At 45.1% G+C, this 24,781-nt stretch overlaps 1 protein-coding gene across 12 annotated transcripts in view; it reads right to left on the bottom strand.

Annotated features, from left to right (window-relative positions):
• COL20A1 (collagen type XX alpha 1 chain) overlaps window positions 1–24,781 on the bottom strand; it is a 95,666-nt gene that overhangs the window by 35,801 nt on the left and 35,084 nt on the right. For 9 of the 12 annotated variants that reach the window (XM_073309068.1, XM_073309063.1, XM_073309064.1 and 6 more), the window contains 10 exons: window positions 23,242–23,365; window positions 22,355–22,494; window positions 21,643–21,772; window positions 17,842–17,984; window positions 15,305–15,437; window positions 9,628–9,770; window positions 8,074–8,215; window positions 7,046–7,102; window positions 4,449–4,487; window positions 1,197–1,335 (listed from right to left, as the gene is read on the bottom strand). In XM_073309068.1, the coding sequence (XP_073165169.1) occupies window positions 1,197–1,335; window positions 4,449–4,487; window positions 7,046–7,102; window positions 8,074–8,215; window positions 9,628–9,770; window positions 15,305–15,437; window positions 17,842–17,984; window positions 21,643–21,772; window positions 22,355–22,494; window positions 23,242–23,365 (1,190 nt within the window). The remainder of the gene's footprint in view (window positions 1–1,196; window positions 1,336–4,448; window positions 4,488–7,045; window positions 7,103–8,073; window positions 8,216–9,627; window positions 9,771–15,304; window positions 15,438–17,841; window positions 17,985–21,642; window positions 21,773–22,354; window positions 22,495–23,241; window positions 23,366–24,781) is intronic. The other 3 variants (XM_073309061.1, XM_073309062.1, XM_073309067.1) reach the window with 3 other exon arrangements.

The raw sequence follows: 24,781 nt of genomic DNA on the forward strand, positions 1-24,781 counted from the left end.
CAGATACATTTGTAATCTGTATGGGCCACATTTGCATGGGTAGATACACAACACTTCAACAATCTTTTCAGGACTGCTTCAAACATAACATCAAGTTTTGTTTTGTTTTAAATTATATAATGTCCTTGGAAGGTCATATTTGTGTATCTGATACTCCTACTGGTTGAGCAAATGGATTTGTCTATGCTTTTTTAATTACTTAGAGCCTTCTGAATTCCCCTACTCTGTTTACTGTAAGAAGCTTTGCTTCTTTAAATAAGATTTAAATGTTCCCAGTGCTTTAGTAATTAGGCTTCAAAATAAAATAAAACTGACTATTAAGAGTCAAATCTGCCATGATTTATACTCCATAATGCTACTGGGGTCATTGGCACTGCCTGGAATGAAAGTTGACCCATGACAATGCATAGGACTTTGAGAAGGATCCCAACTAATGAGGTGCACAGTAAAGTCACATTCCAAAGTCACTGGTTAATCCTTCTTGTCAATCAAAGTCAAGCTGCCCAGTGGAGCTATAAACTTGTATTCTACAACAGTAATTGTCAGACTGCAAACCAGGAACATTAGGGGAAAGGGTGAAAGAGGTTAAAAAGGCCCGGCCCCAATCATGTTTCTAGCTGAAACTTTGCCTCAAAGTTTGGTCTTTTAAATGCATGTGGATGAGGAGAGGAGTGGTCATGGAAAGAATTAAATGTATCCCCAACAGAGGACAATTAAACAGAACTCAATGGTCATCACATGCAGTCTTTCAGCACTTAATTCTGGACAACAGCGATATTGAAGGCACACAGCTAAAACAGGGAAGGTGCCAGTAGGCACCTACAATCTGAGCTTGGCCTTGCAAAAGTTCAGTGCCCCAATCACCCCACTGTATTCAATGAAGTTCCTGTGACATGTCCCATCATGTGATCCATCTTGAGGCAGTTCAGGGGGTGATTTATCGATCAGCACAGAATACGTGTCTTCTAAGGGGGGAAAAAATCTTTGCATGCTTTTCAGTTTCACTAGGGTGGGGTTAGCATTCATGCTATTTTCACTAGGAAATGGCCAGTTGAGTGTTCACTAGGCCAGTATCTACACCCACCCCCATCAGTCGATACCCTTCATTGTGTGGACCAGAGCCAATGTTTATGCAACAGACAGAGAATAAACTTTTGTTGGAATCAATGTGGTTCTCAGCTATCTTCCCAAACTACCTTGTTCTCTGGGTTAGCTGAATATCTCTGAAGAGAGTGTAAGTACGGGTCCCGCCGAACACATATGGTTCCATGGCCACTCCTTTAATGGAGGCATATTCTCTTTCCACCAGTCCAAAAGCCTCCATCATGTCAAATCCTGGTGCAGTCAGAGAAGGGCAGAGAAAGAAACACTTTGAGATAGTAGGGAAAACAATGGTTTGTAAGGGATCTGCCTGAGCAATGGTTGCTCTTTGTTTTCGCCAAGGGCAAGCACATTCCAGTAAGGAGAAGGCTAGTAGGTATAACGAATCATCAGCCTGATCAAAACACTCTGCATACTGTGTCAGTGTTCTGACTTGAATGCTCCGTGTTTCCATTAAAGTGCCCCTTTGGCCTAGAAGACATATGCATAGATCCATTTTCCAGATGCAGGTAACAGAGAAACAGAAAAATTTCAGGCTAGATTTTTCCAAAGTGCCCAGAAGGGAACTGCAAATTCTACCCATTTGGAACAATGGGCGGAGCACTTTTGAAACTCTGGTCCTCAGTGACTTGCTAAAAGTTATAGGGAAAGTTTGTGGCAGAGTTGGTGGGAACAGAACCTAATCCCTGAAGTGGTTGACCTTTGTCTACTCATTAGACCAGACAAAATGCTTCAGATCTGTGTTGGTTAGGCCACCTGCTGGATGGAGAGAGCAATGCTCACCCCTGTGACATTCTTTGAGATCCACAGATGAAAACTAACTAGGCAGGTGCAAAGAATTATTATTAAGCACATTTTTCAGCAGAGATAATTAAAAGCCCAGAGAGGCTGAGTGAGCTAGCTGGAAGGTAGTGTTGCTTAGTTGCTTAGGCACTGGCCATGCAACCAAAAGATTTATTTTGAGATAAATGATGAATGAATATTTATTATGGAGCAGAGTTAAGGTGGTTTTATGATAAAATATGATTTTTTTTACATTTGAGAAAAATGACATGTTTGTTCACTATGTGAGCAGTGTAAGATCCAGAAGGTCATTAACTTGTTTTCTTGCTTTAACATCCTTGAGTTTTATAAACGATAGGTAAATACAGTCTGTCACCTAGGAACCTTAAAAATATATTTGAGTTATTTGTTCCTGGAATGAATTAATTACGGTTTGTAAGGGCCTCAGCCACTGTAGCAGACCTAATAAATAAGAGTGGCATTTTTTTAAAATCTATTAAATGGAAAAAAAAACCCTAAAAAATTTGCTCTGAAAAAAAGCACAAGTTATAATGAGTTCTGCCTTTTCAACTTGATGCCAAATATCATAAAAGAAGTGGATTCTGTCCAGTAATTGCTTAGGAAAGGGAAAAAAGAGAGAATTATTCTCTGCTGCAAAATGTATCCTCTCATGTGCGAGAGTCATGAAAGTTGGTAAAGTAAAGTATTTCCATTTCTCTCTTCATTTTTCAAGTATTGCCCAGAGGTGTGATCTGCCTTATGCGGTCTATAAAGATTTTTCCCCTGACATCTTTGACATCTCATCTCCAGCTTCATGTAGCTTCATCTCTTTTTCCCAGTTCATCATTAAAGCTCTATGAGTCACTTTCTTATTTCAGATTTTAATACAAGCAGACCTTGCAGTCGGGGGGTTGGGGTTTTTTTAGCTTATCGGAACTTACAGCAGGCTGGGGAGGGTAAAGGGAAATAACCAGTTTGTTTTAAAGAGAAAGGGGGACAAGTTCATCACATCATTTCCCTTTCAATCTGTACTCTCCCACCTCAGCACCACTTACTATTGATTGGATCTTGGTTCTGGTGGGTATTTTGCATTTGGGCTGCTATAATGCACACTGTCACTATGCAGTGTTCAGAGAGCTCATCAGATTATTCTGACCGGTTTCAGACCCATTTCTCTCTGATTTAAGAACCCTGGGATTGGTATATTACCATGTCCATTAAAATGTATATCAAATATAATAACAATGTTTAAAAGCAAAATTTAAATTACAGTTATAACCATATTATTAATCCACCAGTGAGACAGTTATGGCACTGGGCTATTTCTCTTGATGAATCACCTGTGTCATGTAAGACAGGCACAGAGATGTTTGCTTGGGTATTATGGCTTGATTAGTTTGGCCTGGACATACACAGACTGAATAGTCTTGCAGGAATGGGGGGAAGAGAGGTCAAACAGGGCAGTCTATGGATCTTAGATACTTATCTGGCCCCCTTTACAAGAGGATCTGAGCACCTCCCAGTCTGTGACGTATATATCCTCACAACACCCCTGTGAGGCAGAGAAGTCCTATTATCGTTATTCCCCTTTTATGGTTGGGGAACTCTGGCAGAGAGAGACGAAGGGTATGTCTACATTTGAGCTGGGAGGGGTGATTTCCAGCTCACCATGGTAGCTCCGCCCAAGCGACACCTTAAAAATACCTATGTGTTAGCAGCACCACAGATGGTTCCCCCGAGCACTGCCTGACCCCTGGATGTGTACTCAGACAGCTAGCCTGAACTGTGGCCCATGCAGCCACAGATGCATTGCTATTTTTAGGTGCTAGCTCAACCAGAGCTAGCGTGGGTATGTCTACACGAGCTGGGAATCACAGCTCCGAGGTCAGTGTCATACTTAAGCGACTCCAAAGGACTCCCTGGCAGGGCTGAACCAAGGTCTTCTGAATCTCAGGCTGGAGCCCTGACCACTAGAACTCTCTGGGAAGATGTGGGGCTGGGGCTGCCATACAGGCAGTACAAGTCACTTCCTAGGTGGCAAACTATATATAATGGGTCCTACAGTGGGTAAAGGGGAAATAGAGTTCCCCTAGTTAAATATATACCATTTGAGTCCTAACAGCAGCCCTAGGCATGTCTACATCCTTTACAACCTGCAGAGATTACCTTGGGGTAAGCTTAGGGGCTTTGCAATTCCCAGCCTTTACCGCTAGCTGTTCCCCAAAAAAGGTTGACAGATGTGGATGATGGGAGAGCTACCTACTTAGCTTGGATGGATGAAATAAGATCCTCAGTACAACAGGGAAATGTATTTCTGTTGCCCAATGTGGTGGGGAAAGGGAAAGGAAATGAAGGTGTTGAGGGGAGACATTTGCTGAGCTCCCCCAGGTTTCCTGCATCAGATTTTCTGACACGGCAATAGCACTCTGGGTGTGGGGACGATGACTTTAATGTGTGCCAGGCAAGCTTTTGTAACAGCGATGCAGATTAAAGATTAGTCAGGATCAGACAGCGTGTCCACATTCATGACAGAGCCCACCTGGGACTGAGAACTAGTAAGGTACCTTGCAGAGAGCCTTCAGTGGGACTGATAGTGGGGCAAGCTGCAGGAGAAAAAAAAAACGGGAAAAATCATGAGACCCAATGGAAGCCAAACTGGCAACTTATTACAGGAATAAAGCAGACATGGCTGTGGTCTGCAGCAGAATGGAAAGCACATGGAGACCTAGTGAGTGAGTCTGTATAGACATCTTGGCACAGATACTGCAGTACTCTACAATACCGTCAATTCCTTGAGGCCAGGACCCAGCCTGATGGTAGCAATAATCGTTACACTTATGGGCAATCTAATGGCATACATTTGGGCCATATTTTCAATGGCTTGAAGACACACTGGTTGAAAATTTGTATTCTTTGCAAACTTGGGTCTATGACAAGAAGCTGCATATGCACTTAGCCAATCTGCACATGCAAACATGGAAGTTTGCCAGGTTTTGTATGGCTCACTCATCACTCAAGCCTTTGAAATGATTGTCCTTTATCAGCAGGTCCCTTTGTCATAACTTTGTTTTGACTCAATCTTCTACTACTGCTCACCCACTGTGGACTTAAACGCAGTTATAATGCACTTTTTCTTTGACATTCCTGGTTAGTTGTAGTCTGGACAACTAAACATATAATGCATATGTAATTGCCAGTTTGCATAAACAATTGCTCTAACTGCATTGCAAAACAAAGAAACACAACTACCCAACCATTTGAGCATGGAGCTGAGGTTTCATTTTTGCAAAATTTGTCTCTCCGCATCATTGTTAAGTGGTAAAGCCAAGATCGTCAGAAGCGAGTAAAAGCAACCACATGCACAAAATCTGTGCAGATATTTACATACAAAATGTGCATATGCAATTGTGGTAATTGCACACAAAGACTATGCATGTCCATGTAATTCTGAAAATTTGAACTTAAGAGCATTCTTTCATTTTTATTCATTTGTTATTACATTTTGGAACTTAATCTTAAAAAAACAAACAACTGGATATCCTTTGCCAGTCACCTTCTCAGGAAATCCTCTGCTCAGTCTTATAGCATCCCTGAGGCAGCGAGAGCAAAATATATGGATGCTACTCATACAAATTAGGGACAAAGGACTAGAATCAAAAGCTCTTTGGTGACAAGTTATAAAGTGCTCTCCCCATTTAAGTGTTTTGGGTATGGCAGTGTTTTAGAAAACAGAGCATGAATGTTACTTTCAATTATTTGCTGCTGTTTAAATCCCAGGGCCATGGATGCCAGATGGAACTGGGACAAGGAAAATATTTGAAAGTCAGAGATGTCCCTGAAACTCAAGCACACTTGAGAGGTTGGCTATTTCACAAATGGCTTTTTAGGTCACTAGTTTAATGCAGCTTAGCAGCTCATTACATTAAGGTTGCATTATAAATGTTCTGTTGCTATTATGTTACTCTGAAATACATCATATGGTATTTCATAGCTCACCACACAAGCAGGGTTCCAATTTTCAGTACTTGACTACTGTAAAAGGTAGGAGGAGCTGGTCATTCCCTCCCCATTCCTCTTGGCAAATAAACGTGCACCTGAAAAGCCCAGTCCACTGTGTTAATTTGTGACCCCTCTCACCCACCAAGTATGAGCCACAGGCTGTTGGTACCACAGCACTCGGGTGTGAAACTGAATTGAAGGCTGTGAGTTTGATGGCTCTGGGACTATGGACATCAGGTACTAAACCAAAAGGGTGACATTTTCCATTGGCCTCCATTATTTTGAGGTACCTTGGTTTGCATACACATAAAGCAAGTTTTTCTTTCTGGAAAAGTTCTATAGACTTGGGATTAGAACCAGTACTGGGGGATAAAGCAATGGAACAGGGTTCTATTAAAATGGTCAGTTCCTGGGTAAGCTCCACTTCTGACCCCTCCCACTCTCTCTGAGAGCGCTCCTTCTAGGTCTTGGGCCATCTCCTCTGTCTTGGGGTGGAATCACACAATTCTCCCACTCTCAGACCAGGCCCTGGGTTGCAGTCTCCTGTGTATCAAGTGTGATCACCTCAGCAGGTCAGACTGACCTCCAGACCCTGCAATTCTGTTCTCCCCGGGCAATGACAGTGCCAATCAGCGACCAAACAGCCTCCTTAACCCGAAGTGTCATTTGTTTAGAACAAAAGCGTTTCAGAGAAACCAGATCTCAAAAAAAGCAAAACAGCCTGCACACATACTTCCCCTCGCTGAGAAAGTGCATCCTTAAGCTTCAGAGTCTTCCCAGTTAATATCCCAGATGAGCCCCCACTTGTAATGCCGACAGACCCCGGTCATCGATAGGCGAGATGGAACCTGGGTCCTCTGAAGCTTAGCGTATGAGCCTCTACTGCATGAGCTAAAAGCTACATGCCTCTTAGCCCAGGCTGTAGCAGGCTCATCAATCTCTAGCGGGGGATAGAGCACCACACCAAGCAGGCATGGGTTACATCTACACCTGCTGGGTTTACATTAGACTCATGCTGGAAAGATACATGTCCCCAACATCATCTTCCATGGTGTGAGACATGACTTAAACCCAGTCCTACTTGAACTGCTAAGCCCCAACAGCTTGAGTTGCCACTGCAAGAGGACGTGTGTGAATTTCAGCCTTATCACACATGACTTACCCTCTGTTTTGAAGGGAACGGAGCCTTGTGTTGAGGGCAGTTTAGCCAAGACAGAAGCTGTAAGAATAAATGCATTTGTGAGTCCTGATTCTGTGATTGGGATGTTTGGCTCACTATTGTTCATGGTTATTAGACCTTCCCTATGCTCCCTTCTGACTGGAAACAATAGCTTGGGAATGTGATATGAAATGGGCGCATTGTTTGAGCCATGTATTGGTCCCATTGTTTCAAGCGGGGACCTATTGTCTCCAGCCTCACTCCCCTTTTTAAAGAGGTTAGGTGTTCTTTTTCCTACTGGAATTTGCAAAAAGGTTGAGGACTTGGCTCTCTTTTCAGGGCACAAGTTGTACCCTGAAAACATTGCACCCTCATTTTTGTGCCTGCAGAATGGACCCTGGCTGTATATCCAAGTACATGCACCTCTAGCTACCTGATTCACAAACACAGACTGAAAAGGAGGACTTGTGGCACCTTAGAGACTAACCAATTTATTTGAGCATAAGCTTTCGTGAGCTACAGCGAAGTGAGCTGTAGCTCACGAAAGCTTATGCTCAAATAAATTGGTTAGTCTCTAAGGTGCCACAAGTCCTCCTTTTTCTTTTTGCGAATACAGACTAACACGGCTGTTACTCTGAAACACAGACTGGTAGCTACATCTATATTTTTATTTGTATTATTCAGATTTATACCCACAGTTCAACTGCCTGTGCAAATTACATCTGCAAAAAGGGTGGCCAACCCTTCTGAAAGTCTGGCCCTATACGCAAACTGTGTATCCTACACAAGCAAGTAAATCGTCATATACTTCCAGGGTGAAACTAATCTGAGGAGTATCTCTGTTGACTTCCACAGAGTTACACTGTGATTAATTGGGCCAAATTGGTCTCTGGCCCTTTAACTTTTAACGTTGCTTTTCCCCTGTTACTCTTTCCAAGCCCCAGTTTAATAGGAGTAATGACAGCATCACACCTTTGTGAATTATTGAAGATCTCTGGATAAAAGGCAATGCATAAAAGGTATGCACCTACTGATTTGCCTACCAGTTTGGCCAGTTGTCGACACAGCATCACTCTCTCCTGCGTCATGGACAGCAGAAACCATCACCTTGTATGCTGTGTTGGGAAGCAGCGACTGCAGGGTCACTCCACTGCTTTTACCAGAAACCATTACCTATGCAGAGATGAGAAAGACTCTGACACTCCAGCAGGATTCTCCATTCTGCTTTTATTCATTTGCTGATACAAGTGGGCAATACAGGGCAACAGAAAAGCAGTTTAGACTAAGAGCCGATGACCACACTCCCCTTCCCTGCTAGAGCTGGGAAAAGTTTTTCGCCAAAACCTTTTTCTGCCAAAACAGCAGGTTCAACAACATTGAAACATTTCTCAAGTTCATGTTGGTTTCTCCAAACGGTTTCAGTTGGTCGGGGGAGCGGTAATCCCAAAAAATCAAAAGGTTTCCTTTCAACATTTTCTAAATGAAACATTTCAATTTTTCGGTTCGAAATCACTTTCGATTTCAACATTTCTTTTCATTTTATTTTTACAAACATTTCTAAAAAATTAAAAATGAATGAAACAAAATGAAACAATTTTGTCTTGACAAAATGTTTCATTTGACCCAAAATGATTTTTCAGTTACCTGAAAATTTTGAAAAAATTCATTTTTCATTCAATCTGAAAATTCTTAAGATTTTTTTTTTTTAATTGCGAGTGAAACAAAAAATCCTCTCTTCTCCCAGCTCTTTTCCTGCAGACACGCCCCACCCCACCCCCCTCCTCCCAGCCCTTAGATTCCCACTAGGCACTGAGACTGCCCCTCAGCTCATCAGGGAAGATTTTCAAAGGTACAGTGGGGAGTTAGGTATCCAGCTTCCATTGAAAGTTTTCTTATTTATTCTGGGAAATGTCCCCCGCTAGCATTTTCCTAATGGATATCCGAATTGGACAGGCCTATTGGTCTCAGGCCAATATTGCCTCAGTGAAATGGAAACACTGAGGGAGTTTCATCAGCCATGGTTTCTTGCTTTGTTTTCCTATTGAAGCTACAGACTGGAGGAAGAAAGTCATCAGATCAGGCTTATCTAGTTGCTGGGCAGCTCTGTATGAACATGGGGACATTCTCCATCCAAAGGAATTTCAAATTTCCTTATGGTACTGCAGTCTAACTGGGTCTAACCAGAGAATTTGAGTGCTAAAGATTAATGCTTAATCACTTTAGGTCAGAGCAGGGGATTTGTCCTTAATCCTTCACCTATTGGAAATGCAGCACTCCAGTTTATGGGGAGGAGGTGGATCAAAGAGGCAGCTGTAGTCTGAGGGGCTTTGACTGCAATGAATTCTCCTGATGTTTTATACAGAAATCCATGGAAGAGCCTAGAAGGCTTTGGTTTGAATTCACAACTGTCCGTCTCTAATGCACTGCCTTTATTCAGACGGAGGAAACGAGTTGCTCTTGTTCTCTTGACCAAATTTATCCTTGGGGTAACCCCACTGACTTCAACTGAGACACATCGGGATGACACTGGCTACGTGTCTTTTTAGTCAAGTGCCTGGCATGTCCAAAAGCAGCTGAGGACTTACTGTTTGCTGAGCACTGTCATCAGATTCAGGAGTGCAGGTTACTCGGTAGTATTGTATGTGGCTGCCAGGGGGTCTCCAGTGGACCTGCAGGCTATTGGGGGTCTCCGAGTCTACAACGAGGTCGGTGGGTGGGCTCTGGGAAGCTGCAGCAGGGAACAAAGATGAACTAGATGACAGGCAGATAGCGATGGATACAAACCAGGCCAAAAAGACTCCCTGTCTGGCACATTAGTAAGTGCTTCACTGCTCTGCTACCATAATAATGAAAGTTCAGAACAGAGACAGAGGGGGCGTCACCTTGGGGCAAGGGAACGAGAGAGACTGAGATCTTGGAGGAGAGTGGATTGCCTAAGGCTAGAAAGAGAGGACTCAACACTGAGACAAGAGAGGCCTAGGAGCTGCAAGAAAAACTTTGGAGTTGAGAAGGGAGACCTAGAAGCATAAAGAAATATATGTAATATATGTAAAGTGTACCCCATACATACCCAAGGTGGCATGTATATCTGACCCAAGATATAAAGAAGGCACATTGTGAAATGGCTTTAGAGATGGCTCGGAGTGTATTGGACACTCAGTTTACTCTAATGTCATTGCTAAGTTGATATCATCCAGTGAATGCAACGTCCGTCTGTCCCTTCTTGTTTTTAAATTCAATTTCTTACTAAAATATTAGCAACCTTGCAGAACATGACACTGCTTGGCTCACACTCATCGGACCACCCACAGACTTCTGAAGTCGTTTCATACAAAGTTTGGGTGTGATTCCTATCGTATATCCTGAGCTGAATGTGACTCCTACAGTGGTTAGGGTCTCAGAGCCCAGGCTCCAGCCCAAGCCCAATTGTCTAGGCTTCAATTTTTATGCTCCTGATTTGGGCTCTGGCCACTAGGCCCTGTTACCTCCACACCAACCATAATGGCAGCCTCCCACCCAGACCATTAGGCAAGACCACCCCAGCCTGCTCCATAGCACCCAGCGCCTCTCACAGGTTTGCTGCCTGTACCGACCATTTCATTCAGCTAGGATGTGCCACCAGTTCACTGTTTCCCTGTCATTCTTTTAAGATAACCCAATCTAACAAGATAGAATAAGTTAGCTGAAAACTTCAAAGTCGGAATTACTTGGAAAGCTCCCAGGGCCCTGCAGAATCTGACAGCACGGATCTGACAGACAGGGGAAAGGTCAAATTTCTAGGCTGCCCAGGGAGGAAGTGAGTATCTCTGACACAGAGGGTGCCATCTGGGTCAACCTCATCTGCTGCCCCTTAAACCTTTTCCACGCTTCCTTCACAGGAGGGTTTTCAGCCTTCGGATACCTCAGTCTAATTGGTACAATGTACATGTCCTCAAATCAGAGTAAATCTCTAGAGCTCTCTGCTAAGCTGCACGGCTGCCCATTTCAAATATCCCTTCGGAGCCTTATCCATCATTATTATCCAAACGATGCAGCTGAGTTTTTCTCGCCCTCATTGCTTAGTATTCTGGATTCTTCCCATCATTTCAGCTCCTCACCATTAGTCTCCTTAAACTTAGTTGCTAAACTAAGCATCAGCTTGCCCAAGTTTAAGGACCTATCTATTAATGACTTTGCCACTGTGGATGTTCGCTCCAGAGGTGACAGACCAGCCTGTGTTCTACTCCCAGGCCAGGTATTTCACTCCTGGGAGTGGGAAAACCCAGCTCGCTGTACAGTTGGAGTCCTATGTTTGTTCCCAGGCATGCCTTTAAATGTCACATCACACCCTATTCCTACGAGGTGGGCGCTTTGAGTCACCATGCTGCACAATAATGCCAGGTCGCAATGCGCCGATGAAGTATCATCTCATGCTCACCCAGCATTACCGCACATTGCTGTAGTTTCGAACACAAGCACTGAAATGGGGAGTGTCCAGCTCTGATAATTCTGTCCTTCAGGACAAATGCAGAATGGTGGCAATCTCAGGGGAGGAAGAGTACTTCGCTCCAGGGAAAGGGGGTGGGGATGCCTCACTTCACTCATCCAAGCTTTTGAAAGAACAGTCTTGGTGGGTCTTAAAAAGCATCCCCATCCCATCCTTCTCAGGCAGACAAGAATGGCAGCTGCCTTACAAATCCTTGAAAGGGAGCAAACAGGAAGGTCATTAGGTCTATGGCACAGATATTAAAGACTCCGATAGGTCCCAAAAGATAAGCAATGTTACATGATATCCCATTACTGTGCATGAAGGGTTGTGTGTATGTGCTTTTGTGTTATTATTATTAAAAATTACTTGCATTGTGGTCGCACCTAGAGGTCCCAATCAAGAATCAGGGCCCCCTGAGCTAGATAATGATAATGAAAAGACAGTCCCTGCTGCAAAGACTGTACAATTTAAGTGTAACACAAGAGAGGACAGGAGGTTACAAGACCTACGTTGTTTCTAAACCACGCCCTTTGTAAAGGAGCACAACGCACTGCAGAGCGATGGATTTTTTTTTGGTAAGATGTGTCTGATGACAGGACCTGTTGTCTGAAAGAGAGAGATGTCCTGTAACGTCCATTGAGCACAATCTACCTGCACAGAGGTTTGTATGTGGGTTGAGCAAGGAAGTAGTCCTGATTAAAATGAACTTGCTGTGCTCACCTCAGCCCCACAGGGAGGTATATAGTTCTACACAGCAAAACCAGTACACAAAGGCAGTCATTTTTCTCTTAACCTTCAAGGAGGCCGTATTCTCCTGGGGAGAACAGAGAAAGAGAGGTGCTTGTGTTCCTCACGCTTCCTGCATAGCCTCAGGCTTCTAGGGCAAAAGCCTCACTTTAGTGACTGCCCTGAAGTTGCTGTATTTCTTGAAAGATGCTGCGCACATTTAAAAAACAACAACAACAAAAAAGAACAATGGCTTAGCCTCGTCCTATATGGAGGGATGAGAAAGAACACGAGTCACTTTTCACCCCACATATGCACCCCACTCTGCACCCAGGCTCTCTCAACACAGCATGTGTGCGCCTGCTGGCTACAATGGAAGATAAGCCTTTCACTCGGAGGAGGGCTTGGAAGATTTTTGACACATCAAAGCTTATGCTCAAATAAATTGGTTAGTCTCTAAGGTGCCACAAGTACTCCTTTTCTTTTTGACACATCATTGGTATTTCATAGATACTAAGGTCAGAAGGGATCATTATGATCATCTAGTCTGACCTCCTGCACAACGCAGGCCACAGAATCTCACCCACCCACTCCTGCGAAAAACCTCACCTATGTCTGAGCTATTGAAGTCCTCAAATCGTGGTTTAAAGACTTCAAGGAACAGAGAATCCTCCAGCAAGTGACCTGTCGCAAACACTTGGCTTTAAGAATGTCAGAGTGGGGAGGAATCATACAATTAAGCTGAATGATTTTCTCATGGATGCTCATTTGAACTTGGCCACAAAACAGACTGTGAGTCTTTCCCATAATCTTGCCCAGCTCCTCCCCTCTCTACCAGGACACCTGCCGTCTTAGCCTTTTTCAAGCTATTGGGCAGGAGCTGCACGCTCTCTTTGAAACCACCTCCTTCTCTTACTTCACTTTTCCTCACTGGCATTTTCTCTTTTAAATTGAGAAGTCAGATTTTCAAACACGTTAGGCATCCAGTTGTGCACCCAAAATCCAGTCCCAGTTTACATACGCACTTATTCTGATTGCACGTGCAAACTGAGTAATTGCACATGGAAATTAAGCATGCATTCTGGCTCTGTAACTGCTGGCCTAACTTGTTGAGCATCTGGCCCTTTGCATGAATTAAGTGGCAGTGAAAGATTGATATCCATGACACATGAAATCCCCTATTCACTCACAGGAAAGATATGTCATGGGCAGCAGTTGTGCAAGCTGCACCCCCTTCACTGTCCCACCGGTGTCTCTCAGACTTATTCCAGCACTAGCAAAGAATGGGATATACACACCTGAGGGTCAGTTCTGTCCTTGGCCTGTCTTCTGAGTATGCCAAGCACTGCCATTTGCAGTGAGTTGCGTGATGTGGATCTGGTCTGAGCTCACTGCTCAGGTTTGACATTGTGGAATTCACACCTTGAAACCTACCTGTTTGTTTACTGAAACCTCTAAATAGCTGCAATTATCCCTCTGTCCTGTACAATAGTATGATGCACAGTGAGTCTGTTGCATCAATTCACCTTTGTGTTTTACAGCACTCGGAGGCTCACCTGAGGTAGCTTTACACAAGGATACATTATTATTATTCATTATTAATAAAAGCAGGGCTTTGGATTCCAAGACAGCAATTTACTCTGAGCTTCACCAGCTCAGAAAACACAAAACCAGACAGAACGAGTTTATTCTGCAAAGACTGTTGGGAACTTAGAGGAGAAGGAGCAGATCACAGATATTAAATGACTCATGTTCCATTCACGGGCTGCAAAGCCATTAGACAGGGCGTATTCATTAAGAGGACCTTTGGGGAGGCCACTTTTTAACTTCATTCTGTCAGCACCAAGCAAGATTCAGACTTTCCCTCAGAGCAGAGTCGGACTGCAAGGCTCGCTCGCATTTTTGTAAGGGCCCCCAATGAAGAATGACTCAGCAATTAGGACTCCAAATGATTCCTCACCTTCCTTAATAGACAGCATGTTATAAACAAGTAACATTCATTAGGCAACATCTAGACAGTGAATTAAACAGCCTACAGAAAGTCCATGCAATCCACTCCAATATTTCTGTATCCTCTTATGGGGAAAAGGGAAACTACATTTCAAGGGTATCGAAAACTATTGGCTTATAACACCAGCCTGCTTTCTTGAGCAGACTGCAAATCTATAACACATCAGCCATCCAGCACACTGTCTGTAGCACTAGGGACTCACCCAATACATTTCACTTGAAGTTAAGAAGCAAATGCCGACTTTGTATGCAGTGGTACATTCCTGGAACATACAATGCCTCGTGTGGCACACGTGGCACTCCTATGGATCTACACGGAAGACTATGTTGAGACAGATGTCCTAGGTTATGATGATTTTTCCATGAGACTTTTAAAAGACAGATCCCTGATCACCAAGGAACTGTCACTCAGTGGGTTCATCTACAGCTGTGTCTAATAAGAAGGCCATTTTACATGTGGTTATAATGCATTTCTTCACTGGTCAAAATACTTCCTAAAAGTAGATCATTTTAGCCTTCCATCAATTCACCAAGAGGCATCGGAGATGCACAGGCAAGCAGTCACCAAAAGAAGTTCTAGGGTGCAACCCTGCCTCCACTGACGGTAAATAGAGTTTTGTTATTGACCAAGGTGCCATCTCACAGTTTTGCAGGGGGGAAAAGGGGAGCACGCGCCTGTAACTGATAAGTCTTCACATGCACCCTGCCTGCCCCCCCCCAAAACAGCTCCACAAAGATGGGACCTAATTTCCCCAGGGCAACTAGTGATATTGGCAGCCTTCATTTCTGGCTAACCCACCTGAAACACCTTAATAGAGGACTGGCTTTCAGAGGGCAGGTGCTCAAGACCCTATAAGGTCACTCGGGTTGGTCACCCAAAATCACCAATCACTTAGTTGGTCCCATAAAAGACAATACCTCACCCACCTTGCCTCTCAAGTCACTTTTAGATGTTTAGGCCTGGGACGTCCTGTTGGTCAAACCTGAGTTATTGGTCTGTGACTAGTCCTGAGACTTCCCTTCCCCGAAGCCCTAGAGTTTGCACGTTGGTCACTTACTAGTTCTGTGCAGAATAGAGACAGTGTCGCTTCGAGCTCCATCCTTGTAATATGCCCAGATCGATATCTGGTATTCTGTGTTCTTTTTCAATCCTGGTAAGCTGGCAGCAGCCAGGTTCCCAGCAACAGACAGCTGTAGCATGGAGGAGAAACGAACGTAAGTGGAATTCCCATGCAGCCGCAACTACCTGGTTGAGTATGGCATCTTAAAGTATCAAATCCTTTCATAACAAGAGGCACTGTTCTTTAACAATCTCTTCCTACAAAAGGACTGATCACCTCAGATAGAATGATCTGAATGCTCTTTGCATAAGGACACCCAGTGTTTGCAGAGTTATAAAAAAATGATGGCCCAACCAGGGTGACTATCATCAGGACCCTTGTTTCTGATGTTCTTGCAAAAGCCCAGCCACAGGTAAGTTGTTGACCAGTAAACAGAAGGGAGGGTTAGGTAGACGCTCTCCCAACTGTCCCCTGACCCCAGTTACCAGCTTTGTGATGCTGCTTTTGTAACCTGCAGGATGCTTTGTGAAAAGTTGTATGGACACGCATGAGGAATTAGAGGTCATCAGAACTCTACCCCATCTCCCCTCCAGGCCCTATTTTTACTTTAAATGAACATTGCACAATAGGAGCTCAAGATCTCGGGAGATTTAAGCCAGTGGTGGGTAGAGAAGAGGAAGTACACACATCCTGAGGTACTGCACACTGATATAATTTAATTGCAGTCAATGGAGCAACGGTAATTCACACCAGCTGAGGATCTGACCCATCATTTTGCATGTGGAGAAGATAGGGGGTACCTACATGCTGGCACAGGACTCTGGGACCAAATCCTATCCTCAAGGCTTTCATAAGTGTAGATGAACTAGGGCAAAATTTGGCCCTAGTTAGTGTTCTGTAGATGCCCATGCATTCCGGATATGTTGATGACAGTTAATAGTTACTTTAATACCAAGTCTTAGGATACTCATTCAAAAAGCTCCAGTTACCTTGCATGTGTCCACAATCACTTCCCCACTCAGGACTACACTTTATAGACCACACATTAGTATCCATGTAGCCGTTGGCAGGGCACGTGATATATACATGCCCAGCAGCCCTTAAACAGGCCTCACACCGTCTGTGATGAAGTGGGAATTGTCTGCAATATTTTTATGAACTACCTGTATGACCCTGTACCTATCACTCTGGTATTGCTGCCCAGTGGGCGTAGAAAGGTTAAATTGCTGCACTCAGGGTAAAGCAGGAGACATGAGGTGTTTCATCACATAGCTTCTGGGAGGCTATGAATGGGTCATTAAGGTCATTGACTATATCAATGGAAGACCCTAAAGAGACAATGGGAACCCCAGAGAGCTAACTATTGACACTTACCAATGGGAGGATACCAGCAGGCTGAACATGTGAACTCAGCATGGCTTTGCAGCAGGTGGACAATTGGCGGAGGTGACAGAGAAAGGAAATTAAGAGGATCTCTATAGCAGCATGACTCATGGGAGCCCTGGCTTTACCCAGTATGGACTATGTCTTAACCTTGCCTTATTTATGCTAACCTAAGCACTTTCCTAATGCTATATTCCAGCCGACTAATAAACCCTTCTCTGTTTTGAAAAGGTGCATGGAGTCACTGCAGATACTTGCTGAAGTGCATTGACTCCCGAAGGAAGTATGAGTCTGAGCAGGAGTCTGCCTCAATGGGCAGGGCTCACAATGAGGAAACAGGAGTGCTGGAGCCCAAGGCTCAGCCGAGGGGACATTGAGGCCCCATGGTCTACCCTTGTATTAGTTTCAGAGTAACAGCCGTGTTAGTCTGTATTCGCAAAAAGAAAAGGAGTACTTGTGGCACCTTAGAGACTAACCAATTTATTTGAGCATGAGCTTTCGTGAGCTACAGCTCACTTCATCGGATGCATACCGTGGAAACTGCAGCAGACTTTATATATACACAGAGAATATGAAACAATACCTCCTCCCACCCCACTGTCCTGCGGGTAATAGCTTATCTAAAGTGATCATCAGGTTGGGCCATTTCCAGCACAAATCCAGGTTTGGGGGGTGAGAGAACCTGGATTTGTGCAGGAAATGGCCCAACTTGATTATCATGCACATTGTGTAAAGAGTTGTCACTTTGGATGGGCTATCACCAGCAGGAGAGTGAATTTGTGTGGGGGGGTGGAGGGTGAGAAAACCTGGATTTGTGCTGGAAATGGCCCAACCTGATGATCACTTTAGATAAGCTATTACCAGCAGGACAGTGGGGTGGGAGGAGGTATTGGTTCATATTCTCTGTGTATATATAAAGCCTGCTGCAGTTTCCACGGCATGCATCCGATGAAGCGAGCTGTAGCTCACGAAAGCTCATGCTCAAATAAATTGGTTCGTCTCTAAGGCGCCACAAGTCCTCCTTTCCTTGTATTAGTGTGACCCCTTGGAGGACTGGCACACTGAAGACCACTTAAAGGCCAGGGGCATAGCACAGATCCTGTAAATCCAGGACACCACCTCATGCTCCCCAAGCCTATATTGTACCATACCTCCTGGGAGCTCTCTTCTCCAAGTGCATTCCATTTAATCTGATAAACCAGGACATCAGAGGCAGCGGCTGCTTCCCACTGCAATCGGACATTGTTTCCTGAGAGTTCAGTCACCTTCAGGTCACCTGGTGGTGGAACCTTTACTGAAAGACGCAAAGAAAACAAGCTTGAGGCGCTGGCGGTACAGAGCCAAGGCACAGAGCAGGTGGTCAGGGAGAAAGGTATCCACGGGCAGCTGTCTCTCCCCAGCCTGCCTTTCACTTCTTCAGACCTCCAAATGACAACAGCTCATCATGAGGGACATGGATAAAATATTTGTAAACACTAATTACAGACAATTATCGTATTTGCGAGAGGCCGTGTGCAGTGCTGGTGCTGGGAGCAGGAAGATGCTGGGAATGGCTTTCAAGGACAAAGAGGTTAGTGTTATGCCAAGTGCTAAAATCCTGGAGAGGCAAGAGAGTCTTTTTGGGTGTCTTCCTTACTTTTATAACTTTGGATGAATTTATTTAAACTTTCGAGCTCCTAAGAGTTCACAGGACTCCCAGCGGTGGCTTGGGCCAGGCACGGTACAGACAAGCATACAGTGCAGCAGACCCATCTTGGCATATAGTACAGCTGGACACACAAACAAATCCTGCAAAGGTTTGTTTGAGTTTTGCCCTGATGGCTTTTACACCCCCTCCATTGGATTCGCTCTCTGCGAATATTCTAGCACGTGCACTTTTTAAGCCTGAATGCAGAGATACCCACCCAGTTTGGTGTGCTCACTGCACGTGGGAAGGGCTTTAACCAGGCTGCAAGTTTATTAGTGAAATTACATCCAAGGTTCCTGTCGAGGGACAGCCCAGTGCGGTCACTTGACAACCCCTTGATCCTTCGCCAATTCTTGGGGTGCTCCCACCGTGGGGGTAGTCAGTTATCACACGAGGAGGTTCCCTGCACGCCTGCACCCGCATCCCTCTCCCTTTCCGGGGTTGAAGTGAGAGAGGACTTCGACCTCCCAGCCAGCACTGCCGTAAAGTGCATTGGTGGGGTGGTCCCCCTGGGCTAGTGTCCTGTGTCACATTTGTTCCCAAGGGGTTAGACATGATGCCCCCATTTCATAAGAAGATGCTCTTGGGATGCCCACTGTGTTACCTCTTTGGATCTGGAGCCTAAATCAGCAAGTTCCTGCACTGGGCCCCTGCCAGAAGTTGCAATAACTAAATGACTCTCCCATAGGTCCCAGCTGTGCCCTCTGGGAGGGGGAGAATTCCAGCCCAAAACCCAGCCCCTAGGTTTCACTGCGAGGAAGGCGAAAAACCCCACCAGCCTCAGCCACGCTGGTGATATGGGGAAAAATTCCTACCCAGTCCCAAAGCTGCGACTAGCAAAGCCTGCAAGAACCCAGGAAAGGGGCATAGGGGCCGACTGCTGGAATGTCAGAATTTCACAGTCTGTTTGTGGATGATTCACAAATGGGAAAGCAGGAGGAATTATCTGAATAACTTAATTCTTGCAAATTATTTACTCAGACCTAGCTGTGATCCATTGGGTCCCGTATAATAAGAATGAAGGCAGGCTTCTGTGTGTCTGTTTTTCCCCTAAAATTGTGAGACTTCTTCTGCATTTCAACTTTCCTTAAAAAATATTTTCTATTGCCTTTTTCAATTTGCTGTCCCACTCTGGTAACAGGGAGAGACGTCCACTAGAGGGAAGGAATAGTAGGCCAGCTAAAAGATTCCAGGCTCTCACATATGCAGCAAAAAACAGGATAAAGCAGCTAGTGATGGTGTGAGAACTGAAATCAGAAACAGGTGGAAGTGCTAGAGGAGGAAGGTCAATGATTTAGGGAGGGACAAAATGAAATGGATATGGGAGGAACCAGGAAAGTTACTGAGGGAGAGACCCCCAGGTGGATGGGGGCAGCTAGAGGAATGGGATGGAGGGAAAGGGAACAGAGCATACAGAGGAAAAAAGGGCCAGAGAAAGGGAAAGACAATGGGACAAGAGCAATCAATTAAAGGAGATACAAAATGATTGAAAGGTAGAGGCATAACACGAGAAAGGACTGTTTGGGATGGAAGAGGTGGGGATTGTAAGAGACCAAAGGAGAGGGAGAAGACACAAACCTTTTGAATGACAGGGTTATTTATTAATTCCGGTGTTGTTATTTCCCCAGCAGAAAAGGGACGACTGTATTTATCTGCTTCACTTGCAGAGTTTTCCTATACAAATAAGGTGCCGCCCTCTATGGAACTTAATGCAGCTCTCAATGATGCAAACTGGGAAGTGGGAGGAGGGGAAAGTGCTGCTGGGAGCCTATGCCAAATCTTTCTGGAGCTGTTACAAAGCTCTGCAGTGACCTGGAGGTCAAAGGCTCCATCCCATTAGCCATCCCCTGACTACACTGAACAGAGCCCAGGAGAGAGCAGAGTACTGCCTGCCCACTGCACAGAGCTGCACCCAGGTCCGGAAGTGCTGGCGAGGCCCAGCAGCGTAACGAGTGGCCAGGAGCTGGAGGCGGACGTAAATGGATGAGGACTCTGCTACTGCAAACAGGAGACCTCCCAGAGCTCGCCCATCATAACAAAACGGCATCAAGTACTGGCTCGCCTCTGCTACTGGAAAATTAATAGTTTCTGCTGATTACATAATCCTCAGGAGAGACAGACAGACACAAACACCATCATTCTCCAGCCTTGTTTAAGAGCTGTCAGCCAGCATCTCTCACCAGTTCTCCTTGAGGGGCCATCCCAGAGGAGTTCACGTCAACCCCTTCCCTCCCCAACAAAACATTCTGAAAAAGCTGAACCATGTTTCAATATTGTCGAAATGTTTCCATTTTTCTGTTCAAAACAGCTTTTTGTGTAGAAATTTCCCTCATTTTTATTTTTAAAAAAATCAAAAATGTCAAAAGCTTGAAATGTAAATGAAATGGTTTTGTTTGGGGTTGAACAGAACTTTTTTGCTTGACCCAAAATGATTTTTTCTCCTCGGAATCACCAATGCACCAAAACATCTGTTATTCAAGCAGAGCTAACTTAAAGACTGTCTTTCTAAATGAGCTGGTCTAGGTCAAATCCAAACCAGTAGGCTCGGTGCAAGTATTACAGCGTGAAATTCTGTGTCCCCTGCTATGCAGAAGGCCAGAAGAGCTGGTCAGAATGGCCCCTTCTGTCTCCAAGTCATTGCATCTATAAATAAAGGCAGGATTTGACCAACAGACTTTACTGAGGGCAAATGCTCCCAATGGAGAATCACAGTTAAGTGTCATTTTCTCAAATCTATGGATCATTCAGATGGTTATTGCACGACATCCAATGGTTACAAAAGTTCATTTCAAGGCTACCAAACATTTGGAAATTCCGGTAGCCTGGTAAAGATCTCCCAGCAGAATGAGTGACTGGCAATAACGTGTCCTATTTAGAAGGACCCTATTAAAGCAAGCTATTCAATGAGGGTTTTCAACCCAGTAAGAACCAGGTTCAGTGCCAATGAGACTTTTGGCCACACTAGGCTGAATTTTGGCCAAATTTGGGAGGAAAAAACCTGCCGTGACATGGGCAGAGAGAGATACTGAGGGGGGATTTAAGTCTTCAGGTAGAAACCTGGCAGAGCTCAAAAAATTTTAGTCTCGATTTGCTCTGAGGTCTAAAATTTGTTTGAACCAGAAAACCCAAGCTGTGAACATCCCTGAACTTTGGTGTCTGGGTCAGAACTAAACTTTTGGCTGTCTGGCAGCTAGGCACCTAACTTTATAATGGACCTTGAACCAAACTCCTGCTGACCCTCATACTCTGCCTCAACCCTACTTACATGTGGTAACATTGCCTGTAAGCGGAAAGGATTCGCCTTCACTATAAATGGAGCTGACACTAATGAAGTACTGGGTGAGAGAGGACAGAGGTCTCAGCACAGTGGATGATGCACTGCTGGGAACTTCGACCTGCAGTGAAACAGAAACACCAGGGTCAGGATTGTAGCACAGAGCAAGGGCAAAGAGGGGCTTGGAATTCAGGATAGTTGCCCCAAAACCCTCCCGTGTCGAGGCACCCACATTGTTAAAATGCTGCAGGCATGTGAGCAGCCGCTGTCAGGAGAGAGCAGAGTTCTTGACAGCATACGGTGATGGTGCCTCTTCGGCAAAAGGAAAGATGGGGAGGGTTTAATTAAAGCCAAACATAGGATGCGTGACTCCATATGAAGGGTTTGGACCATGTGAGGAAATTCAGGAAGGCCTATGGAAGTGCCTGCCCGTATTTTCCCGCTGTGCTCAAAGGATAGATAGGACAGCACTACAGCTAGGGCAGGGGTGTTTCCCTATTACCCTGTCTTCTGGCAATGCAGGGGTCACACCCTTGCACAGGTATAAACCAACTGACAAATCAAGTCCTACAGGGCTACAGTCTGTTCTCGGTTACATCAGGAGTCACTCCACAGCCAAGTCACTGGAGTTAACAGCGCATTCGCACTCCATCGCCGTTCTCCCGGTTTTCACACATTCCTGCGTCCCTAAGCAAGGACTTGCCTCCCCGGCATTGCTCCCTCTGCTTGAGATGTAGGTCACATGGTGAGCTCTCACAGCATGCGAAGCCGCGTCCCAGCTGACCTTGACAGCCCCATGGCCGATCTCAGAGAAACTTAGGTGTCTAGGAGGGCTCAGTGCCACTGCAACAATAATTAGCAAAAGGACGTGGTGAAGATTTTTAAGGCTACACTTGTAAAGCCACTGGTTGCCTCCTGCTGCTACCTCCATCTTAACAACTGGACTTTTCCCACTGCGGGATAGAAGAGTTTCTGATTTCATTGTTACGCAGGTCTATGTGATGCCCTGGGAGAACGACTGGTTTATGGGTAGAGAAAGGGTCAAATCAACCCACCTACTCCCCAAGATCCAAAGAGCTCAAAACTTTCAAGAACTTCCAGTCTAGATCCTGATCCTAATTTTTGTCCCTGGTCCCATTCCTACAGTGGGTCAAACCCACTGGGATAGGTGCTCAGATGCCGTGGCGGTAGGTGCAGTCTGAGAACCCAGGTGGATAAAGATATAGATGCAAATACGTAACCTCAGTTCTGAACACCCCAAACTTTGGAGCAGTTTGGATCCAGATCTGACCTCCCCATTCTGAATTTCAAGGTGATTCAGTCGCAGTTTTCCTGGACAGAACCACTCACTTTCACAGCCCTGTACCCCAGACTAGAGTTGTTCATGAGAAAGCCAATCATACAACTAGAGGTAACCTCAGAGAGCCACCCTACATTTAGCATTAGCCAGGGAAGAAGGAGCCTGTTTACAAGCTATGTGAAAAATACGTGAAGCATCTCAGTTAATAAGTCTCTCTTGCCAATCATGCACCAAACCGCTTATGCTCCTGCCAAAGGGTCAGCTGAGTAAAAGAAGGAAGTAAAACTTACAGGTGGTTTCCTGGATGCTGGCTGGATCACTTGCCTCTTCCCCGTACATTGCATACACTGCTACGGAGTACTCCGTGCTGGGAGACAGCCCGTCCAGCAGAACCTCAGGCTGTTCCACTTTCACCTATCATAGGATAAAGATGGACACTCAGAGAGGTATTCTGTGGTGAGGCTCTGCCATGGTTGGCTCCCCATAGCATCCTCTAACAAACCAAGAGCAAAACAGGGCTGCAGAGACAGGAGTCTAAGGCCACAGCTTGTCTGTCTCTTTGGGTACGTCTACACTTCAAGCTGGGGGTGTGATTTCCAGCTCGAGAAGACAAATTTGCACTGGCTGTCCTTGAGCTACCAAACTACAAATAGAATGTAGCCAGGCTAGCTGCTTTACGTACATATCCACAGGGGTAGGACAGATTTGTACTTAAGACGGCTAACATGCCACTGCTTGCCATTGCCCGTGTTACCAAGGCTACACTCTTTCTAGCATGCTCGCTCAACGAAAGCTGGACTGAATAGGTCTTTTCCAGCTCGGAATGATCCACCCAGCTCCAGCTGTAAGACATATCATTAGAGAGTACTTGTAACACGCCTCACCAGCCACGTAGCTGTGTCGTGGTCAATGCTCCTCCACTACCCAACCCAACAGACATCGTGCACAGTGAATGCAAACTCTAGAACTGGCTGGGAATTTTTCACCAGAATATTTTTTTCCACCCAAAAAATGCCAATTTGTTAAAACCAAAACAGTTCACAAAAAAAGACTGGTTTCGACTAGTTTTCCAACTTAAAAAAAAAGTTGAAGTGTCCTATTCTGATATTTTCTTCACAAAATACCTTCAGTTTCTTGGTTCAAAGTGACTCATTTCAAATTTAACTTAATTTGTACTTTAAAACTGGTTAACAAAGAGAAAAAGGTCAAAATCAAATCAAAATGTTTCAAGTGGTTTTCAAAAAAGTTCTCAAAAAGGGGCTGGAGAGCCGGTCTCGGATGGTTTAGGTGCAACAAATCCTGCATCTTGGCAGGGGGTTAGGCTAGATCAGTGGTTCTCAAACTAGGGCCACTGCTTGTTCAGGGAAAGCCCCTGGTGGGCCAGACCGGTTTGTTTACCTGCCGTGTCCGCAGTTGCGGCCGATCGCAGCTCCCACTGGCCGCAGTTCACCGCTCCAGGCCAATGGGGGCTGCAGGAAGGGTGGCCAGCACATCTCTCAGCCCGCACCACTTCCCGCAGCCCCCACTGGCGTGGAGCGGCGAACCGCAGCCAGTGGGAGCTGCGACCGCCTGAACCTGAGGATGCGGCAGGTAAACAAACCGGCCAGGCCTGCCAGGTGCTTTCCCTGAACAAGCGGCGGCCCTAGTTTGAGAACCACTGGACTAGATGATCCTTTTGGTCCCTTTTAACCCTGGGATTGAGACAAACTGGATTTTTTTTTTCAGTCTGTCAGGTTGCAAAAATTTGAGATTTTGACTTTTTCTCCCAATTTGGGAAGGGAAACATTTTTGAAATCTCAAAAGTACTTGTGGAATAGTAAAACCATTAGC

The sequence above is a fragment of the Lepidochelys kempii genome, chromosome 13, assembly GCF_965140265.1.
Source record: "Lepidochelys kempii isolate rLepKem1 chromosome 13, rLepKem1.hap2, whole genome shotgun sequence".
Lineage (NCBI taxonomy): Eukaryota > Metazoa > Chordata > Testudines > Cheloniidae > Lepidochelys > Lepidochelys kempii.